We start from the raw sequence: 22980 nt of genomic DNA on the forward strand, positions 1-22980 counted from the left end.
GCGTTCGACGCATAATTACCCGTCGTACCGTACCGCCGTTTGTTAATTTATCTACGGCGTTGTTTAACGATGCAGCGGAAGAGAGAGAGAAGAACCCTGAACTCTACGGACCGTCCACCACCACTTTTCACTGATACACGCTTTGTCGAAAGATCGATTTTTTTCTCTCGCAGAGATTTTGGAGGAAAAGGAGCTGTGCGAGAAAAGATAAAAATATGAGAGGCGGAAAAAAACGCTATAATTTTATTATTATAGAGTTTGAACATTTTTTGGAATTAAATTTAAAGTGTGCAAAAAGATGATGCAAGGATATATCTATAGGATATATCTATATATCGTATATCTATAGGATTCGATCTCTTTGTCAAGATCTGACATTTTAGTTGAAGTAATACGTAGTCTATTGTGAGAAAAATGGAGTTTAAAGATTTATGCTGATACATTTATGTTTAATACAATGAATTACACTACTAATATAATTACATGTTATTTCTGTACACTCAAAGAAATAAATAATCGGACAATTCGTTCAAAAATTGGACTGGATAACTGGATAATCCGATACTTTTAATCGGAATTATAAAAAGCCGATCAAGATTAGAATAATGTCCAATCAATGATAGCCGGATATTATTGATAATTGATCGACCTTTTAATTATTCCGATTGAAAGTGTCGGATTGTCCGTTTGTTAATTTTCGAACGAATTGTCCGATCATTTAGACCTGGATTTTTCTCTCAGTGCATACATTAATTACATGATACTCTGTATATAAGAGATATATTTACTTTTACAAATTTAAATATTATTCGACGATTCAATAGGAATTGTCATCAAGCATCATCGTTCCAAGTCCAAATCCAGTTATTTCCTATCGTTGGCTCTGCAACTCAGAAAATGAAACAAACGCGAAGTATAGAAATTTGTCTCTACCAAATTAGTTTCATAAATATTTCTACATTTTTTAAGAGTCTTCTTCATATAGTAAAAGAATTATATATTACAGTTATTAATGATTTACCCATTAAAAACAAAATCAGGCTAATTGTTACAAAAATACATTTGGATATATAATTTTGAATATTTTTTTTTGGGTTTTATACAGCATCTTTTCCTGATTTCCATTATACTCTTCAATCATTATTAGACGCTTTTCTTCCCATTCGTACAAATGTTGAAATATAGGACATGCGTAATTTGGCGAACAATGTTCAGTAGCAAAGTCCAAAGCTAGATGAAGTTTGTCAGTCCATCGAACTTTAATGCACAATAGGATCCAAAGAAACCTGCGAAATACGTGCGCTTTACGATTATAAGGAATTGTGAATCAATTTGAATGAGAAAATATGCATATTTACCTTATTTCTACATTTTGGGTAAAGAAGCGATTGTTGAAAGACTTCAGTTTTATTATGGTCAGACTCTTATGAAAAGAATATAGATATTTTAATAATATTATTTTCTGAACGTCACAAAGGTTGATCTCGTCTGCTGTCACAGGAAGTTCATTATAATTATCCCAATTGATCCATCTTTCAACTAATGTGAAACACCCGTCTTCCCACGCGGACGTTCCCGATAATTCCGGCATGATAGGTATAGAAAAAATGTTACTGAACCACGAGTCCCATTCAACACCATCTAATATCTGAAATCAACATGGAAGTCATGATTTTTAATGCTAAACATATAAATAGTGATGAAACTGTAGTTTGTATGTATAAAAAGGACGTTACCGCCACACTGTTAGAAAATTGTTGATACAAGTGTGTTTTAAAAACAGCAGTATTAATACTTCTAAACGCAAAAACATTAAAATAAGATCGAAGAAATTGTTGGAATATTCTGGCTCCTCCTAATATATTCTCTAGATGACATAAGAGAAAATATCCCCTCTCGTAAGGCACATATTTAGTGGCTGTGTCAGGTGACGAATATTCCAAATTGGGTAATAAGCATCTTAGATACTTTTGGGTATCCCAGACATTTTTGGGTTTTTGAAACTACAATACAATTTACACAATACAATATGAGAAAATAATCTAGTAAGAATTCAGAAATTGGGTGTGTGTTTATAGTGCATACTGCATACAATGTAATATATTATCAATTGGTGACATTATTTATTATACTTTATTTCTTTACCTAGTCAAAGTAATAACTAAGATATTATAATCTTACCAAACTATTCATATTTTGTAATCCTTCTTTTTGAAGATAAACATCTATCCTTGCATGATACAAAACGTGGCGTTTAATTTTTCTGGAAATAAAAAGGCTAAAACTCTTATTTAACCACAAATGCTTATAATTCTCACACGTAACTAAATTTCCTGCCCAGCTCTGTGAGATGTTCCGAGCTAGCGAATTACAGACATAAGAACGATCTCCGCGAATTAGAAACGGTGAAATAAATGTCACGCATGGACATTCTATTTCGAAATCGGCGATACTTGGTGGAAGCAGGCATATATCGTATTTATCTAGAGACATTATTTTAAACATAATAACAAAAGAACAAAAGAAAGATTGCAAATCCAAGTGCGTTATTTTACACAGAAAACGTCTAATCTTCTGTAACCTTCGATTAAACTCACTTTTCATCTGTTTCTACCTAATCTAACTGTCCCCCTTAAAAAGAGATGAAGAGTGAGTTTAATTAAAGATTACAGTTAATCGACGTTGAAACTGGCCGTAAAAATGACACATTTGACTGAAGCTCTTTTAACACGCTTTATGTGTTGAATTACGTCATTGAACACACATAATCGTATAAAATTAAAAGTTAATATGTTCCATCGTGTTAAATGGCATGATTTAAAACGGCAAGAAATGTGTATGAAGAGCTTCAATTAAAATTAACACACTTGGGTTTGCAGTGTGATAATGCACAAAAAATTCATTATACGCATAAATTTAAATAAGCATATTAAAATGATTTTAAAAAATTTAAAGAAATTTAAATTTAATTGAATTTAAATAAATAACATTAAAAAATCTAGTCAATATTTTACCCCAGAGATAAGGTCCACATAAATAACGTTCGGCATATCGCAACATCTCTTCAATCACAGGTAAATTTTTGATATAAGTACTCTGAAAAATGTTTTCTTCTTCGGAAAATATACTTATTCTTTCATTAAATCTTCTTGTCCATAATGAACCCACAGCAATAACCACCGCATAAGATGGTACCGGGTTCTCTTGACGGAATACATGTGCATCTCGTGCCCCCTTAAAACCTCTTTCTATACGTTGCGAAAGGGCGGACATTAGAACTGTATAAGGTTTTTGTACCCAAATCTAAAAAATAAAATATACGTATATAAAAATTAAATATATATTTTATTTTAGTTTAACTGAAGCAGTTTCTAAGAAAATATAGGCATTTATTTTTTAAAACATTTAATTTCTTTTTTACTAATGCAGTCCATTTCCTCGTTAATATTACTTTTATCAATAATGTCAATAATAATTAATCGAATGTCATCGATTTTATGTAAATGAATAAATGCTAGAAGAATAGAAATACCACCTGTGTTTAAATTCTTATACCTTAGCAGAGTACGTAAATTTGACGGCCGGGGTGTCCTGGCAAGGAAACCATGTTCTAGCGTATATTAGCTGAAAGAATATAGACATTTATATACTCTATATTTATTTAAAAGAAAATCTTTGTTTGGCTTTGTTGCTTACCTTGTTCTTAGACAGTAGAAAGGGATATCTACCATGGGCAGTTTGCTTAGGTGTTAGCCAATATAATGCAGATGAGTATGGAGTTGTTTCATATTCAATTCGAATTATACAACTGAAAATATCGTATTATGGGTATATTCAATTCTTACATCAATAACTTTTAGTAAATATATTTCTTTAAAAATATCTTATATTTACCTAGTAGCCTTAGTAGTATAACCAATAGCTAGTGGTAAATTTACGCACAATGAACTTCCAAAAGCAGGATTATATTGTACATGATGATGTAAATCTGTTCCATACCGGTTTGTGACACGTATTATTTTAAGTCCGAGGCTATCTAAAATCTATAATTATTCGATATTACATATTAATAAACCCATAGTCAAAATTTTTACTCGATATGAAAGGAAATGTCTACTTACTATCTGATTAATTGAAGGTTGCCTTGTTATAGTCAAAATCGTTGTTCCTGTAAGAACTTTTCGATCGAAATCCACTGTCAATTCTAAATGGATATCGGTTACACGTGCCAATTCTTATAATTAGGAAGATAAAAATAAAGAAATATAAGTAATAAATAATGATATATAAATGTAATGAGTAAATACACGACTAAGAATTATTATAGTAATTGCGTGTGATATATTATTTGCAAAATGCAAACAATTTTCAGACCTTTATGCTAGATAGTAGATACATTATATTTCGTGCATTTATAAGAAGATGCGCAGAATGTTGTCAGTTAATAAAAACTGTGAGATAATAATCTAAAATTTTGAAAACTTGTACGTTACTATAGAATCAAGTATATATGTAGCAATTTTGATTTCAAACATCTATGAATTCCGCACTTTCTTATTTTATTGTATTTTCTTTAAGAAAAAAGTAAATAAGTAAGTTTAAAGTATTTTTAATATTTTTACGTAGCTAATTAAGTAATCAAATAAAATACCTGGTATCGCAAATGAGTGTGGATCTCTTGCAGCGTCGAACAAATCCATTTTAGGAGAGTCACGTTGTAGCCTCTTCAATCGACTTGCGATAATAGAACTGTATGTCTAAACTGGCCGCACAAGGGCACAGTATTGCTCTTAACTTCCCTCACCTTCTTTTGTCTAGCGATATATTCTGTTTATTAGAACGTCAAAGTGACTGTGTGACTTTTCTCACATAAACATATTCGAATTAGTTAAATTTAGTAAATAAAACTGTCACATACTTCGGAACTTATTTACTTTAATCATATTTTCTCTAGCTCGTCTTTTTTTCTATTTTTAATACTCAGATACATATTTCCTTTATTCTAAACAGGCAAATAGTATGAGTGGCAGCAAAGAGGGACATATGCCCTCTCTTTATTTTAATTTTTTCGATTTAGAATAATTTTATGATTGACAATCAGATAACTTTTTTTTTTAATTTATACAGGAGTAAAAATCTGCATGAATATTTCTTTAACAAATATTATTTAAAAATACCTTTGTCTGGCAGAGCTTTATATAAATCGAAAAATTCCATATGCATGGAAACATTGAGAACTGTTTTCTTTTTTGAATGATCATCTTCGATCGATAAATGGTATTTTATCTTCTGAGGGTTATTATGAAATTTACTAGAGCGTATGTAGGATTTTATTTGTAATTTTTACCCCGTTTCAAGATTAATCAACTCCCTGGAAGTTAAGAAATTCAAGAAATTTGAAATTTGCCTTTTCCGAATAATTATATTTCAACGTTTTTTTCAAATAAATACTTATAATTGGTAAAATTTTTATAATTCATGCCAAATTAAATATCTTATTTCTTAACTTTCAGTCTTTCACAACTTGAACAAAAATGGTACCCCTAAGTATATTAGCACTCTGCCCTCTCCCCCCCTCGAAAAAAAGTTGTAAGGGCGCCTATGACAGAAAGCGAATGAATAGGCGATAAAAAAGATATTTCTCGTGTCCGTCCACATGCAACGAACACAGTTAACTTCCCCGTTAAGTTTTCAATCCTTTGGGTAAAGAGCCACTACCACCGCGCCAGTGTCGTTACTCGTGTGGGAGTTACAGTCGGCGAAGAGCCATGTGATATCATATTGATGCTTAAAAAAATAAACACTGGACTTGGCGAGATATGCGCACACATATATTAATGGACATGAAATATTTAACATAATAAAGTAAATGTCAAATATTTTATTCAAAATGCATCACAAGTTAATTAATTACTAACAAAAGGTTGATACGTTACTCTTCGTTGCTCTGCACATTACTCAATCCTGCAATTCATATATATACACATAATACGTGCACACAATTTGAAATTATATGTTGATAGATGTTGTAAAATTTATTGTTTTTATATAAAGTATTATATAGATGCGTGCAATTTCCGCATAACGATTTATAATTGGTTAAAGTTTCCGTTTTATAAAACAGGATACTCTGAAAAATTGTTTCTCTAAAAAATGCTATTAATTCAATAAGAATGTTAGTAGTATGTCTACTATTAGTAGTCAATTAATTGAATATAAATATTGGATTATTACTTATGCATTGAAATGGACCGTGCTCCCCTGGGCGACAGTAAGGTATGTTATAGCATGCTTCCTGCCGGCAGGAGTCACGCTGCAGCGCTGTCCGTCTGATTGCAAACACAAGGTCAGCTATAAACTGTATAGCGGTCAAGAAAACTTTTTAACACTTTGTAAAATAATTTTATAATAATTTTACCGATTATTCTTTGATATTTATATTGAGAAATACGGGTGCAACTTTCGCAATATTTCGTAAGCTGAATTTGACCCTTCTCTTCCCCTGCTTTATTTTTCACACGTTTTACAACATGGTCTGTTAATTAAAGTATAGAATAGACAAAACAGCTGTAAGTTCCAAACTGCATAAACATAAACATAAACGATCAGATGTCTGGCAAATTGAACTCACATTAAACAGGATTCTATCCTTTTAAATTTTTAACCTTTTCAAAAGGCTTTACTTCTTTTAATTTTTTTTTTATTTCTAAGGCATTTTAAATTTGAGTTTTGATTAATGGCTTGATTTTTTAACAATTTGATTTGAGAATCTCAAGAGCTAACATTTTTAGAATAAAAAATTAGCAACGTCGGAATAGTAAGTACAATTTATATAGGTATATTTTTTTATATTAATATTCATATAACAAGATCTATCTGTTACCGCTAATGTGACATTTAATATTTGTTACGAAATTTCACCGGTACTTGAATTTCTGTCAGCAACTATCAAATTCAATGACTCGTGCTAAATTGGTTATAATTTTATCATTAATATTTATGATTGTGTAGAGGTTGAAAATTCTCGCAAATTAAATTTTAGATACAGAAAAATATGACGAGATGTTGAATTCAGATTCACATGAATTTTATATTTTAATGGTAATTTAATTTGAGGATTATCAAGATATTTTGTAATTAAAAAGTGGAAACATTGAAATAATAACGACTCATTCAGCGCATAAATTGTTTATATATCCTCTACGTTGTATAATACTTGTATCATATATATAAGATTTCTTTATCTCTTGCCACTGTGAAATTTAATATTTGTTATGAAATTTCGTCGGTCGGATTTCTATCAGCCGGATTTCTATCAGCAACTACAATCAAATTCACCGTAATTCGCGATGAATTGATTTCGGCACTACGTGCGTGTGAACTGTGATTGACTTCTGGTTAAACGCGTATTCTGCAATATTACAAGCGTTAGGTATAAATGCTACAAATATTATTGACACGCAATTGGGCGAGCGGCGAGTCAGCGCGTTACACCGATAAAACGAATCATGTAATTGATAGAATTATTAGTGTCGCGTTGAGGTCTCTAATGATGCCGGGACGTATATCGCGCGGTACGAATACGTTTATGTTAATGATTTTATTACGTGTTTTGGCACTTAACGAGCGGTCCTCCCGTAATGATTCGCGGTCAACATGACGATCTTAATTCGTAAGAAATAGATATCGCGATCGTAGTAAAAACTTTGTAATTTCACAAGCAACCCCCTCAATTGCTTTACACATACACCCGTTTTCTTTTATTTTCTTTTAATGTTTTAATAATAAACCATGCTTTTTTAATTAACAATACTTTAACATAATAAACCATGTTTTTCTTAAAACCTTTATTTTACGATCCGCAGGATTTTACAGTTAAAATAATAATATTATGAGAATTTTATTGTTATAACAATATCAATAAAATTTCTCACTCATCGTCACGTCGGGATTCTGATATTTTCCACCCAGTTACGTTACAAGAGTCTAATAAAGAGTAATTACTGCAGATATTACAATAATTACTCTTTATTAGAAGCTCTCTATATCCGACATCGCGCGGTAGCGCTTGAACGGTCAACGGGCGCGCGTACATATACGTATATACCTAATTAATAATGATAATTAAACGCGGATGAATCGCGCTGTTTCAAGCGGGCGGAATGAAAGCTGCCTTTATTACAGAGCTTGGCGATTAACGATGCGATTATGATCGCGGCCGTCCGCGCTTTGAATGGCGTTTCGTGTAAACAAGTCTGCTCGACGAGCGCGCTCCATGGCCGTGACTCCTTTCTCAATGCGGCCGATCCCCCCGGCCGATCTCGCTATGAAGCGGAAAAACACATTAACGCGTCAAAACCCGTTTTAGCTCGCGCGGTGTCAAACGCACACGCCTGCCTCCTCCCTCGAGAGTGACCGGGAAGGACGGCCGGGGGTGGCGGGGATGCGTGCATCAAAAATATCCGCGTAAAACGTTTTCATGGGATATATTAAAAAATAATAAATTACATTAAATTTCAATCTCTCTAGGTCGAGGGTCGGTATTAATGATGGTGCGCGGTGTCAAACGCACGCACCGCGCCCGGCCGAATGCGTTGCGTGCGCCGAATAAGATATACGTTGCCAAAGTGTCGAAAATTTTAATTCGTGCGTTTCATCCCGCGGCCCATCGTCCGCCGGCGCGTGAAACACTCCGGGGGAAAAAAAAATAATATTTTTGAATGTCGAGAACACGTTATTTTATACGTTATAAATTATGCGCGACGAAAGAGCGACCGATACGCTCTTCATCCCCTCGCCCGTCTAATCGCTCACCATCCCCTCGCCCGATCGTAGAAGATCGTGCCCCCGATGTTACGGGACGAGACATTCGGGCGCTCTCCACAGTTCTCCATTTATAGAAATGACATTTTTAATTAATTTGCAGAGATAATTGGAAATGCGTATGATATTAAATAAAATTACTTATAACACATGACGCAATCTGATTTTTAAGTGCGTTATTCAGCTACTCTCGATTTTCCACGTAATGAATTTATTTCGAGCCCACTTTAAACGATCCATAATTCGCGTTAAAACTCAGAAAAATTGTATTTATTATTTTACGCGCCGTATAACGCGAAAAATCTTTTTAAAGAATTGAATTACGAACATATATTAAAATACATGAAAACACATACATCAAAATATATAAATTTATCAATAGAATTCTGAAACAACGCGAATTCTAAATTGCCTAAAGTGGACTTACAAGATGTGGCTAATATACTTTTCAGGATATAATCTCGCGATAAATCTTTATACATATATACTCTGGAAGTTTTTCTCTTTTCTATATATATATATATATATATATATATATATATATATATTTTTTTTTTCTTTATAAAACGTAGAAGGGAATTGCCTAATGCGTATTGATCACATAAATTGTGCTTCATCTCATTACTGAATATTGAATATAAAATAGTATTTAATGTGAAATAAATGAGCAACAAGTAATATAGACAAAAAATTCCCAGATTATCTTATTCTTAGATCTTATTTTGTGCGTTACACAAACATTTATAAAAATCAGATACGATTAATGTAACTTTTGTAGCTGATGATAATTTAACAATGCAGTTTTCCTGTATTTCCTATAAAAAAATATTTTTTTCGTGTTTTTATAAAAATATATTTATTGTCAAACGTTTTACCTTTATTTTATATATATATATATTGCAATTAAAATAGAAATAAATATTGAATCTTTTATAAAAATTAAATCAATATTTTTATAAAATAGATCATGTATTTTAAATCGTACTAATAGAATTTGGCAATTCACGCTCATTTGTTTATCATATTATTTATAATTTTGTGACTAACATAATTATTTAATTAAACTGGTTGCTTAAATACCTTTCACATTATGTCATAAGAAGGCTTCTAATAAATTAATTTGTTCTTAGCGAAAGATTAAACGTAATAAAGGTGTTTTAAACGTCAAGCTACAATTTCCAATATTAACTTACAAATTAGTACCAAATGAGAAATATAACAGGAAATATCTGAAGTGGTACGATTTGGGGGCAACTCTCCCCTAAGTAATAAGATTTGGGCAACCCTCACCTATATACCCCCGGCATGAAATATTATCGCCCCTTCTGATGATTCCGTATTCTGGCTTCGGGGAGAAGAACGAAGAAGCGCGAAAAGCACAACCAAAACGAGCGGATTTGCAATAGCTTTTAAACGGAAGTGGCTTCCGTACCTGACGTTCGGCGAATAAAACCGTCTGCGAATTATCGAACATCCACGTCCCGCGGCATCAATCAGGGGCAGCGCGAAGTATTGTATATTCGTGTGAGCGAGCGCGGACCCCCCGAAGGTGGTGGGTCCGTGATGGTGTCAAGTGCACACCATCACCGCGGCGGCGGCGGCGGCGGTGGCGGTGGCGGCGAATGAAAATTCGGAAAGCAGTTTAGGTAGATCAATCCGCGCAACCCGGGGTCAACGATTCGCTCAAGGTAGAACGCGTATAATAAAGTGGCTAATGGGGCGGCTACGGGGCGGCGTAGCGGACGGGAAACAAGGGTGGGCGAGAGACTTTCGGGGGTGCCACGGTGTGCGTTTGACGTTGGCCTGCGTTCAGCGGTTCCTTAATGCGGGAAAGTAACCGTTTCCCTCTTCCTCGATTACATACACAGGCCCTCTGATGTGCCGTACAAGATACGTGTGTCGTTTCGTAAAAGCAATCCTCTCTGGAGCTCACGCGGTGTAAGTGTGCCGGAAAAATCTCGTGGATTAAACGTAAATGGGGACGTTATACATTTTAAGAATGATATTGTGGCGATTGTTGAATTTAGTTTGATGAAAATGTTGAAGTTGAGTTATTGAACCTGTTTCTATGATTCGTGTCGGAATTCAGCGCGGAATATATATATATATTAAAATACATGAGACGTATAAAATTGTAAATAGAATTTTATTCTGTAAAACCTAACGCTAATTATAAATCGGTTAAAGTGAGAATCCGCTTTAAACGATCTGTAATTCGTGTTAAAGTCCAGATAGAATTTCTATTTATAATTTTACATGCTGTGTATTTTGATTCTTCAAATATTTCGTATCAAGTCCGTTCGGTATAATTCGTGTCAGAATTGAAGATAGAATTTTAACTTTATAAACGTGTAGAGAGACGAAAAACATTTAAGAATCAGAAAAAAAAGAAAAATATATGTATGTATATATCAAAGTACCTACACGCATATCTAAAAAAATGCCGCATCTAAAATTATAAATAAAACTCTAAAACGAATTACAGATCTAAAGACAAAATTATAGATTTTATAGACTAAATTATAGTTTAAAACGGACTTTGTGGAGACTTAAAATTATAAATGGAATTCTATATATGAATTACAGATATAATGGATTTTGTCAAAATTTGAATTATATATTTTACGGCAGCTAGATGACGGAAAGAAGACATAAAGACATTAGACACAAATGGACGTAAATGAAAAGTATTTGATAATTTAACCGGACATGTACAAATGATAGTCATACAATATAGATCAAAGATAATAAAAGCGGAATAAAATTCTGTAAAAAAATGAGATATGTTTCTCTCTTTCAAACAATTCAGACGTCTGCGATTTTCATTGCAAATTGGTAATCGGGGTTGCATTTGCAGGTGAAGATCTGGTTTCAAAATCGGCGCATGAAGTGGCGGAACAGCAAGGAGCGAGAGCTGCTGGCGACCGGCGGCTCGCGCGAGCAGACGTTACCGAACAAGAACAACCCCAATCCGGATCTGAGCGACGCCGACGGGGATCGACCGAGGATGGACCTGAGTGACGTGAGCCCACTCACGAGCCCGCAGAGGCCCGAGGAGCAAACGGAGAACGAGGAGGACGAGGAGATCAATGTCACGTGATAAAGCTCGCCGCTTGGACACAGCATCCCCCGTTCGTCCTCCGACGACAAGTGACGACAATTTTCTTAATCCGCGAACCAAGTAGGCTACCGGCCGGACCAAGAAAAAAAAACAGATTTAAGCGAAACGCAGATTTGACGGGCACTTGGAAAAATCGCGGAAATTAATTCGGAATTTTTAACTGAATTTGTTTCTCACTCGTACGTCATTGCAATTCTAATATCAATTTTACTACCGTTGTGGAGAATAATGCATCTCTTCTCGCGATCTATTTTACATCGAGAAGCGTGCGAGATAAATATTGCTAAGCAAGTCCGAAAGAGAGACGACTGTTAATTTTAGTTTCGCTAATTTTAATCGAATAATTTTTTTTTCAGCTGGCTGATCTTTATTGGCGATTGTATATTCGCGGATAATCGGGCTGTTACAGGGTGTCCTAGATTCATTGTGATGTTTCGTCTCGTTCACAATTTTCAACGATAATCTTCAATTGTCTAGCGGTCATCGGTTTGTCCTCAATACTTCCCCCTTCCTCCTCCCCGAGTTACACGAGTTGTGGCTTTATTATTTGATAACAACACGTGTCGTCGCAAACTGATCCCGAGCAAACAGGAAATACGAACGACAAATGAAGGATAAGAATGAAAAATAAGACCGATGTATTATATTGTAATTAGCGCGATGGATGTACCTTTGAGGAGTCTTCTATAAGCCATTGTGTAAGGTTGTATTAGACGTAACATTTCGATTCTGGAAATATGTACCTAAGCCCACTCATAATGCGGCCGCGCGGCCAAATCCAAATGTAATTACATTCATTGTGATTCAACATAATCTATGTAATATATTGAAATAAAACTGTCTATGCTAAGCGATTTTTGTATTGTCAATAGGTATGAATGAAGTTTCAGATCCGACTCATCATCGTTTCATCCCGATTCGGTGGATTTTATTAATGATTTCCATTTTTCTACATTTTCTTAAAAGTCCGTGATTAAGAGCATGGGAGTTAAGGAAATCAATTCGCGAGTCACGTAAGAATTTACAATATATTTTTCAATCGAGATTAAGATTTTCGGGATACAAAGTATGATACTATTGATGTAATCATTTTTCACACGAGTAAACAGAGTAGCTTTGAATTAATAGATTTAGAAGTACATTGCAATATCAGAAACAAAGATAATAAAATTATAACAAAGAATAAGCTTCCCTGTTTACTATGTCTATATTTTTTTGCTATATATTTACTATGAATTTAATTAGTAAATATATGTGTACATTATACATTTACATATTTATATACTTACATACTTAAGTGCATAAAATATAAAATAAAGATAGGATTCGTGGTCTGTATTCGCGCCATACATTTAACGCTAAATGTAATAAACAGAAATTTTCATGTCACGATTACATGATACTAAACACTATTGATACTATTATTACATTAAATAAATGTATATCTGAATGAAAATCCGACTTTCACATTTAGAATTAAATGAGACGAATATAGACCACTAATTGTCTTTCTATTTCTGATATCATAAGAATGTACATAGATTTACGTACAAATTGTTTGTCATAGGGATTCTCTTCAGTTGTAATCAAACTAATTTCACATTTCTATCCGCACCTATTGTATGCTTCGAATCGCTTCAATTATTTTGAACTTGTGGTTTCGACCACTCGACGCTCAGGATGAGATGATCGTAACCGTAACCATCCAGAGTGGCGATCGCTCTCGCGGCATCGGCCCTGTGCTTGAAGTGTACATATGCGAAACCCTTGCAGAGATTGGAGAGCTTCTCTTTGGCGAGGAACTGCTTCACTACGGAACCGAACGGCTTCACAAGCTCGTCCAGATCCGCATCCGTGGTGCTCTGCGAGAGATTGGAAATACGTATGGCGGTCGTGTCGTCGCGTCTCTGCATCTGCATCGAGTCGCCGCGTTTGTTGCCGCCGTCGCGCATACCAGGCGGCACGTACTTGCCACCCTGTGGTTTAAGTTCAGCTATTGCACCGGGTACTCCCGTATTAACGAGAGGCTTCTTGTCGTCTGGTACTTTTCCTGAAGAGAGAATTTTAGCAAAGTTATAATATTTTGCAAAATAAATAACATATCATTAATTTACATTGTGGTGTCCCTGTCAAGACGGTAAGCCCGGCACCGCACTAACCAGCCGCGCGCGGGCAAACGCACTTTCTCGCGAGCGTCTGGCCACGCTGACCGGGTTTATAAACAAATTCAACAAAAATACTACTCATTGCCCTCATCGGCCAATCAACGCTCTAACCAAGAGTCGAATTGAGCATGTACATAAATGTAAATTTTGTATTTATATCAATTGACTTCCGCAACATAACTTACCACCAGCGAGAACAGTATCTTTGTACGGACACTTGGACGTCCAGTGATCGCCGTTGCAGTTACGGCACTTGACCACTCCCTTGTCGCCCATGCTTTTCAATTTATCCAGGGAGTCCTCCTCGACCTTGTTCTCCTCCTCTTTGCTGGATATGAATTGCATGAAGACATCTTCACCGATGACAGTGGTAGCTGGATTGGGTCCCGGCCTGTCGTCAGCAGAATCGCCGAACTTTGCCCAATTCTTACGCGCCGCAATCGTTTTCGACACTATACGCCGCTCTATTTTATAATAGCGTACAACCTTGACCTTCTTGTTGTCTTGATTGTACTTGTATTCGGTGAGAATTTTGAAACCATTCTCGTAGACTTCCGACGGCGCGGGCAACGCTCCTCCCTCCTCTTCAACTTCATCAGCCCAGCTGGACTTGACTTCATTTTGCGCAACCGGCATTTCTGCAAGTTGTACAATATTACAATATTTAAATATGTACGCGTACTAGTTTTAAAGCATATAAACGTGCAATATGTGCAAACATCAGGTTTTAAAATATTTAGGCAATTCTCCATAAAAATATTGTATTTGAATTTATCCTGCTCCGTGTGTTCATTTATCTGCAATTATAAAGGCAGCTTAAAATCTACGTTAAATTTAAAATGATCTACAATTCCTAAAGGATAGAATTCTGTGTTTACATTTTATGTAATTTTAAAAAACATTTGAAGAATCAGAGAATATAATACATATACATATATTAAGTACGCAGCATATAAAATTATAGAATAATAAATTATATAATAGAATTGTATCCTGAAATTTGACAAGGAATCACTTGAATTATTCGAAGTAGTTTTGAAAGTAATGTCCAAATGCACTTATCTTAAAAATTTCGGTACTTTGAAATGAAACATTCTACAAGATATAATTGATGTTTTACACATTATTTGCATTGATATAAGCACCTAAATATTATACTTAACCCGTTAAAGATTTGTCAGTCATCTTATTTTTATAATAAACGAAACTCTATTAGAGCCAGAAAATGTACAGAAACGCTGAAACAAATTATATACAAAATTATACGGTACTCTATCCCCCTTCCAGCATGTTAAAAGTATGATGATACATTTCGGAGACGTTTCTTTACAGGCCAAGTCTATTAAATTATAGTTGAATATCAGTCGATTAAAAAACTCGGCTAACAATACTTTTTAAAAGTAGTTTTTAAATGTAGTTATTACATTGACGTTGCAAATGTAAAAAATAAAATAGTAACAGATCAGGGCTGCTTGTGTTGTAAGATGTGAACCGCCTAACCTAACCTATTTTATAATGCACGGGCGATCGAAGATTTCTAATTGCGCGTTCACGCTTCATTTAATTGTTAATAAGGTAATTATATTCGATAAACAAGGCCGTAAAATCTACGAAAGAGTCGAGATAAAAGATCACATGTCACGCTATCGTCGATACAGCTAACCCTGCATGTTAAACTCGATATATGTTCGGGAAATATCAAAGTGAGAGAGAGAAAAGAAAACGCCGCGTCGGAGGAGTAAATTTGTCGTTGGATGTCTTACCGTAGGAATTAGATAGCTTGCGGCAGACAGACGATCCAGATCGTAAAACAGGTCACAACGAGATGCAGCGAAATAAAGCGCAAACCGCCGATAAAACGTCTACACGTCCATGTGGAAAATCAAAATGGAGGAGCACGATGCCGCGACGTCTTCGAATATTGGATATCGAGTTCTGAAACCTCGCACGCGGAGACATCGGCGCCATGAAATATGACGGAATGAAGGGATGGGTCGGTTCGTATGAATACGACATGAGTCCAGCAGCCAATAGGACCGTAGCACAGTTGTCCAAAAGCGGTTGTAGACGAAATAGCAGTAATTACTTCAATATAGTAATAATAAATATAATTATATTTATTATGGTAATTATTTAGTTTAGGGGCCTCACCTCAAATATCGATGTAATTATGCTCAATCGACGCGTTTAATATCTCGCCATAACCTGATTCCTGTCAACTTTAACGTTTAATATCTCGCGTCGCGAGGCAGAGCGACACTTTTTTCTGCCAGATTCTTTCGTTTCGTGCAAAAACGCGTCGATTGAGCATAATTACATCGATATTTGAGATGAGGCCCCTAAACTAAATAATTACCAAAAAGTATATTAAATAATATTAATTTTTATATTAAATAATGATTATATTAAAAATTAGTAGATATTTATTTTATATTAAATGCTCTAATTTTTTATATTAAATAATACCAATTTTATACCAATATTAAATAATACCTGTTATTTTTAGTTGAATTTCTTGCACAGTTCATCTTTTCTCTTTTTCTCTCCAACGTGATCAAACGTGACAAGAAGGAAGAGGATGAACCATGCAAGAGGTTCAGCTAAAAAAAGAACAGACCTAAAAAATGTCTGTCCGCGCATGCGCGAGAGGCATCAAAGTGCCGGCGCTCAGAGGACGCGAGTGACGCGACCCAGACGCGACGCCCAACGGGTTGGCGGCCCTGCCGGCCGCCGCGAGGTTGTAATGGCGGCGTCTAGCGCGTTGTCCGGTCCGGTGACGTGAGTGAATGATGCACCACGAGACGGTGCCCCGTTTTCATGCACGGTGCGACAATCGAGCGAGCGGACGGTACGTGCACGTAACGTTTTAACGGCGCAACTTTGACGGAGCCGTTGACGATCGAGCGTCCCCGCGCTCCGAGATGGACCAGGCACCCGCAGGTGAGCACGCCGATCCGGCCGCACAGGCGCGCTCTCTCGCACGCGTTTCTCGTTTCGTCCCTCGCACCGTCGCACCTCCCGTTCTCTCTCTCTCTCTCCCCTTCTCTTTCTCTTCCTCCCTCTCTCTTGCTTGTATTTTAATTAATTAATCCGTATCCTCCCGCATTAACCATAAAATGTGCCTTTTGCTTCCACCTCGCTGTTTCGTTTGGTTGAGCGACTTCCTATTCCTACGAGAACAGAGTAGTGCGGTGACACTTTCAAATCGCTGGTGTCCGGATTCGTTCGCTAGGTTACTTGCAAAAATTTATATCGAGATCACATATATATATATATATATATATTTCAAACGTAGGAAATAAAAATGTTAATTGAAAAAGGCTTTACGAGTAATTAATACATGTTAATGATGTTTGCTTGTCAATTTTGGATATATTTATGTGGACTTTGTTTCTTCTCTTATGTTTTTGCAGTAATTACAATATTGTATATCGTTGGTGAATAAACAATATTACCTATGACATTTTTTTTGGCTTTGATTGCTCTATATTTAAGGTTGTAAATGGTCGCACACATTATTTACAGATGAGTGTTCATTCAAGAATATTCATTGCGTAGATAGTTGTATATTTCACTTTTGACTGCAATTTGTGTCCCTCTCGAAAACTTTACTAATCGTCATATAGGTAGTACTGTTTATTTATTAACAATATGTATTGTATTGCGTTGTTTTATTTATGTTCTGTTATTTTTTTTACGCAGTTTTAACTTTAAGCGTCTTCCAATGACTTCTTCGACAAAATAATATGAAGTAACGATCCAATTAGAATAGTTATTAGATTATAGATCATATATCTAATTTAATTCGTTAGATATTAGTTTGGGTCTGATTCTTGTTCTTTTTTCTTGCTCATAACATTCAGACACAGAATTACGGAACATCATAGACAAACTGGCGCAGTTTGTCGCAAGGAATGGGCCAGAATTCGAACAGATGACGAAAAACAAGCAGAAGGACAACCCGAAGTTCGGTTTCCTGTTTGGGGGGGAGCACTTCAACTACTATCAGTACAAAGTGACTACAGAGCAAGCCAGTAAGTGGGACATAGCCCATTAACAGCTACTGTGATTAAGAGGCATAAAAAAAAAAACAGGCCATGCTTTACTCAACCAGCAAAGGAATGACCTTGAAAAGCGATACAGAGTCTGATTCTCCATCATCCTCTCAAGATTTTGGGATTGCTATTTGTTAAGCAGAAACACTTTTACACTAAAGACACCTTGCATTCCTTGGCAATGGCGATTTTGAGAAGATGTAGTTTTAAGATTCTTGCTGGAGTTTGTCTAACGTGAAGTACATTGTCAATGTATTGCTTCAATCTGTGTGGGGAAAATACGTGCCCACCCGTCCAAAATAGCGTGCCCTGTAATATATCTTAGTACAGTAAAAATGCGAGAAAAAAAGAGAAAAAAAGAAAAAAAAAGAGTATAGTGCTCCCAAAAGATTTACCGAGTTTTCCGATACTATACTTCTCTCATGTAAATGCCCAAGAATTTTCTTATACGCACCGATATAGAAGATAAGACTTCGCAGAAAAAAAAAACAATCGAACTATTTGTATACAAATTTTTCAAATATCGATTGACAAGGACTCAGCATCTCACAATAATCCACCGTCATTCGTTTACAGTTTTAAAGCAAAAAGGAATAAATCCAATGCAAAATGCAGACCCACGTTTAAACGTTTCGCAGCAGCAGCAAACAGCCGCAAGCGCCGTCTCGCAGCCACTGAATAACGTCAATCTTGCGTCCGGTCTGAGTACGCAAAACAATGGAATAAATCCGGTGGTCGGGATCGGACCCCAGGTCGGGAGCCAAGGCGGTCCCGTTTTGCCTGGACAGATCGGAGGGCCGGGAAATGCAGGACCGCCGATTGGACCGGTTTCCGGCGCCATAGGAGGTGTGAATCCGCCGATCGCCGGAGTCGCGCAAGCGGTTAACATCGCGGGGCCGCCCGCGTGGCTGCAGAATGAGTTGGCGAATCTACAGTCGCAGCAGACGACGTTGCAGGAACAAGTGAGACAATCAGAACAGAACCTGGCTGCGCAGCATGCTGCGTTGATGGCACAACAGCAGGGAAGAGTAGAGGATGCTGTGAGGCAGGCACAGGAACAGGGTTTACAGAACAGTGCGCAAAACACAAACACAGACTTGGCTGCATTTGACACGGTCCTACAACCGATCATCGATAGCTGCACAAAGGATAGCATAAGCGCAGGAAAGGCCTGGATACTTCAAAATTCACTTACACCGCAGAGCAATCAAGTTGTCGCGGATCATTTACTGAAGAGGTACGTTTAAGTATATACATATGTTTCATGTTTACGTATGAAAATTATATATTCGTTTTTATCTCCATTTAAATTTTCTTTTTCAGAGTAATTCAGGGGACAACCTTCAGCCATAAGTTGCACATTATTTATCTGGTGAATGACGTTTTACATCACTGGTTAGTATCAATACATGTATATGACATAAATCAATGTGATCAAAATGGATTATTTTTATTCTTGGATGTTTTATTCTCGTAATTGTAATCGACTCCCAAAATAATTCCAATATAATTTCTATGACTGCTAAAGTTTCTTTTGATTCTTATAATACAATTTATATTTTTTTATATTTACAATTTTATAATAAACAACGATATGTCATAAACTAAAATGCGATATCACTAACTATGCACAAGATATATAATTGGATACTTCCTTAGTGCAAGAAAAAAGTCTATGGATCTCCGCAAAGCAATGGAAAGTGTTGTTGTTCCCATGTTCTGTAACACTTCACTAGCGGCATCCGACGAACAGCTTAATAAGCTAAATAAGCTGTTAAGTTTGTGGGAATCAAAGAATAATTATTTTGACGAAGGCATCATAGATAAGTTGAAACAACCGAGCACATCCTGGTCAGAGTACCAAGCTAATTTAGTAGCGCAGCACGCCACCGCGATTACCCCTATTACAGCGTCGACGAAACAGACATTCGATAATTATCAAGCGCAACACCAAGCTTTTGTCACTCATGCACTGAGACAGATCCAGAATATTGAACAACAAAAGATGGCGATAGATCAGCAATTGAAAGCTCCACCGCCGCCGCCACCACCGCCTCAATTGGTAGGGCCATTTTTTTTCTTTAAACTGAATATTCATTTTTTTAGATATTTATGAAAAATTTTATCTGTACAGAGTCAGCAAAGTATGCCAATACCGCCCAGTCATTCTGGTCCTCCGAGCACAATGGGTACAGATGTGAATTTCAGTCAACCACCACCAGGATGGAGTGTCCCTCCCTCAAACGAACCCCCGCCGTTTAGCAATGTTCCTTTACCGGACTTCTCAAAGCCACCGCCGGGTTTTGGACCGCCGCCTGTCATCCATGAACCTTCTGTGGAGGATTTGATGCCTAGTATGCCTTATTTTGAGCTTCCAGCTGGTTTGATGGTACCTCTAATAAAATTAGAAGATGGTGAATACAAGCCATTGGATCCAGACGCGATAAGACTTCCACCACCAGCCCCACCGAGTGATCGTTTAGTTGCAGCTGTCGAAGCATTTTATGCACCACCAAATCATGATTCTCCTAGAGATAGGTAAATATGGAAATTATATATAATATGCATATATAAGTTATAAAAAAGAATATATTGAAAAGATACATATAAAAATATAGAAATTACTTTTTTTTAACATACTTGTTCTATAAACAACAATTTCAATTATATTTGCAGTGATGGATGGGAGAAATTAGGATTGTATGAGTACTACAAAGCGAAAAATGGCGCCCGCAAGCGTAAAGAAGAGGATATAACAGCTGGTATTAGGCAGAGGTCTAAATCTCCATCGCCGATTTTACGGCCGAGATCTAAAAGCCCTAGTCCGCCAAAGAAACGCTACCGGAGCAAATCGCGCAGCAGATCACGATCGCGATCGCGAGGCAGAAGTAGATCGAGATCGCCCGCGACTAATCACAGACGCAATAGTCGCAACAGCAATCACGTTAATAGGAGCCGAAGGAGAAGGAATAGTAATAAAGATCGCAGTCCCGATAGAAGATTGGATAGACAGGATAGAAGTCCAACTCCTCCTAGTTTTCTGTAAGTACTAACATTTGTAAAGATATAGAAATATGGTATATGAATAGAAATATGATGTTCCGAAAATGAATTATCATTTAATTTCGTAATTCCTTTACTCATAATTTTCAACTCCCCAATCAACCTCTTACAAAACTAAAGTATATATGAGATGAAGGTCAAGGATTGGATTTGGGATTCTGATTACAAGTCGATCGCTCTCATTCAAAGCTACGCGTTCTCACTAACTTTTATATATTTTTTTATAAAATATAAATAATTGTGTTATTACAAAAAATTTTGTTTTATATTATTTCAGTGGCTCCACTTACAGTAAAGCTCCACAAGAGATTAGTCTGGACGAGAGTAATAAAGGGCATCAATTACTCAAGAAAATGGGCTGGAGTGGTGCTGGTCTCGGTGCGAACGAGCAGGGCATCGAGGCGCCCATTTCTGGAGGCGAGATTCGTGATAAGAACGATCAATACAAAGGAGTCGGTATCAATCTGAACGATCCGTACGAGACCTTCCGAAAGAACAAAGGTCAAGCGTTCATCACGAGGATGAAAGCTAGAGCGGAGGAACGAGCTGAGGAGAGAGGGGATCGCGACTGAACGCCATTGACAAAACGAAAATTCCGAATGTTCACGATACTTTGTGTATGGGGCAAGTATCAGCCACGAGATATTAAAAACATTCTCGTTTTGCATTGGACATCCATTCGCAATTCCAAAAGGATTTTGTGCTATCGCCTATGAGGGCTAATTTAAAAAATCGACGTACTTTTTTGACTCTAAAGCAGTTGTCTTTCATTAATTCTGAATCCTTATTGCACATGTCACCAATTTTATGCCATCACAGGTGGGCGCTGATTGTTTTACATTGAAATTGCACTGATTATTTTTATCGGGAGCTATCTTAATCACAATCTTACAATTCGGCGACAATTAGTGAGTATTGTGTGGGATTAAATTGTAAATTTTTAACATAGATAAAATTATGAATGTGATTAGGATTTGTTTCAAGTTTAACGTGTGATCAAAAAGATGCTGAAACAAATACCGAATCTTGTTACGCAAAAGTTTGATGAAAGAGATTAATCGGATTTGTAATTATATAATTTCATATATTGGAAATTTAAAATGAGAAGCGCGCGGTCCTATTTAATATATTAATTATATTCCATACATAATGATTAAACAAATTTCGTTCCACTTTCATCCATTACTGAGATGATAATGTAACTCACAGTATGTACAGAAGTACAATTCGTTTTGTGCCGTAAAATAGCATGGGCGTAAGAAACACGTGAGGAATAAAAATACTTGTATTTAGTAAGTTAACAAATGATTATATTGGATACATTGAACGATAGCTCAAGAATAAAAACTGTACATTTATAAAGCGAATGCGAACCATCGCTATCGTTTGCTGTTTCCTCTGTTTCCTCTTCCTAATATTAAATATATTATCAAGAGAGAAAGAAAAGGAGAGAACGTTTGAAATTGGTTAATCCCAAAATCAAAATTCCATTGGGACACATCACTCGTCATTATTTACTTTTGATAAACTAGATACATGCACATCACATAAAGTAACTTTATATTTACAATCACATTGTGTTATTCTTAAGCCCACTTTATATAATTTATAATTCGCTTTAGATTTCATGATAGAGTTCTCTATAATTTTACATGCCATCCGTTTGGATGTATTTATACCTATATGCATTTTAATATATATATATTATTTCTCTTTAAATGTTGTATTATATAGCGCATATAAAATTATAAAT

At 35.9% G+C, this 22980-nt stretch overlaps 4 protein-coding genes across 6 annotated transcripts in view; 2 read left to right on the forward strand and 2 right to left on the reverse strand.

Moving 5' to 3' along the window:
- Positions 1-12798, forward strand: part of Dbx (homeobox protein Dbx) — a 38136-nt gene extending 25338 nt beyond the window's left edge. Inside the window, exon 4 of the mRNA XM_071697927.1 lies at positions 11681-12798. Coding sequence (XP_071554028.1) covers positions 11681-11923 — 243 coding nt within the window. The 3' untranslated portion in view covers positions 11924-12798. The remainder of the gene's footprint in view (positions 1-11680) is intronic.
- On the reverse strand, positions 217-5221 carry LOC139768090 (leukotriene A-4 hydrolase-like). Its single transcript, XM_071697926.1, has 11 exons — positions 4652-5221; positions 4122-4234; positions 3895-4043; positions 3697-3808; positions 3556-3624; positions 3015-3303; positions 2182-2483; positions 1737-2003; positions 1359-1648; positions 1022-1286; positions 217-883 (listed from the first exon to the last, which is right to left on the reverse strand). The coding sequence occupies exons 1-10, from the start codon at positions 4698-4700 to the stop codon at positions 1049-1051; spliced, it is 1878 nt and encodes a 625-aa protein (XP_071554027.1). The 5' UTR covers positions 4701-5221; the 3' UTR covers positions 217-883; positions 1022-1048.
- Positions 12799-12953: 155 nt separating the features above from the next.
- Positions 12954-16030, reverse strand: Eif3g1 (eukaryotic translation initiation factor 3 subunit g1). 2 transcript variants are annotated; one of them, XM_071697931.1, is made up of 4 exons: positions 15873-16030; positions 15273-15347; positions 14295-14747; positions 12954-13994 (listed from the first exon to the last, which is right to left on the reverse strand). In XM_071697931.1, exons 2-4 carry the CDS (start codon positions 15292-15294, stop codon positions 13582-13584), a joined length of 888 nt encoding a protein of 295 aa, XP_071554032.1. In that variant the 5' UTR covers positions 15295-15347; positions 15873-16030; the 3' UTR covers positions 12954-13581. The 2 variants fall into 2 exon arrangements, with proteins under 2 accessions (XP_071554032.1, XP_071554034.1); XM_071697933.1 differs by lacking the exon at positions 15273-15347 and having other exon boundaries at positions 15873-16022.
- Positions 16031-16805: 775 nt separating this feature from the next.
- Positions 16806-22797, forward strand: Scaf6 (SR-related CTD associated factor 6). Of its 2 annotated transcripts, none has more exons than XM_071697935.1 (8): positions 16806-17049; positions 17973-18143; positions 18741-19401; positions 19488-19559; positions 19824-20226; positions 20299-20702; positions 20841-21206; positions 21505-22797. In XM_071697935.1, the coding sequence occupies exons 1-8, from the start codon at positions 17031-17033 to the stop codon at positions 21797-21799; spliced, it is 2391 nt and encodes a 796-aa protein (XP_071554036.1). In that variant the 5' UTR covers positions 16806-17030; the 3' UTR covers positions 21800-22797. The 2 variants fall into 2 exon arrangements, with proteins under 2 accessions (XP_071554036.1, XP_071554037.1); XM_071697936.1 differs by lacking the exon at positions 16806-17049 and adding an exon at positions 17084-17341.
- The last annotated feature ends 183 nt before the right edge of the window (positions 22798-22980 follow it).

This window comes from Temnothorax nylanderi, unplaced genomic scaffold (genome assembly GCF_030848795.1).
Source record: "Temnothorax nylanderi isolate EJ_2023f unplaced genomic scaffold, tnyl_v1.0 TNYL_tig0014_pilon, whole genome shotgun sequence".
Lineage (NCBI taxonomy): Eukaryota > Metazoa > Arthropoda > Insecta > Hymenoptera > Formicidae > Temnothorax > Temnothorax nylanderi.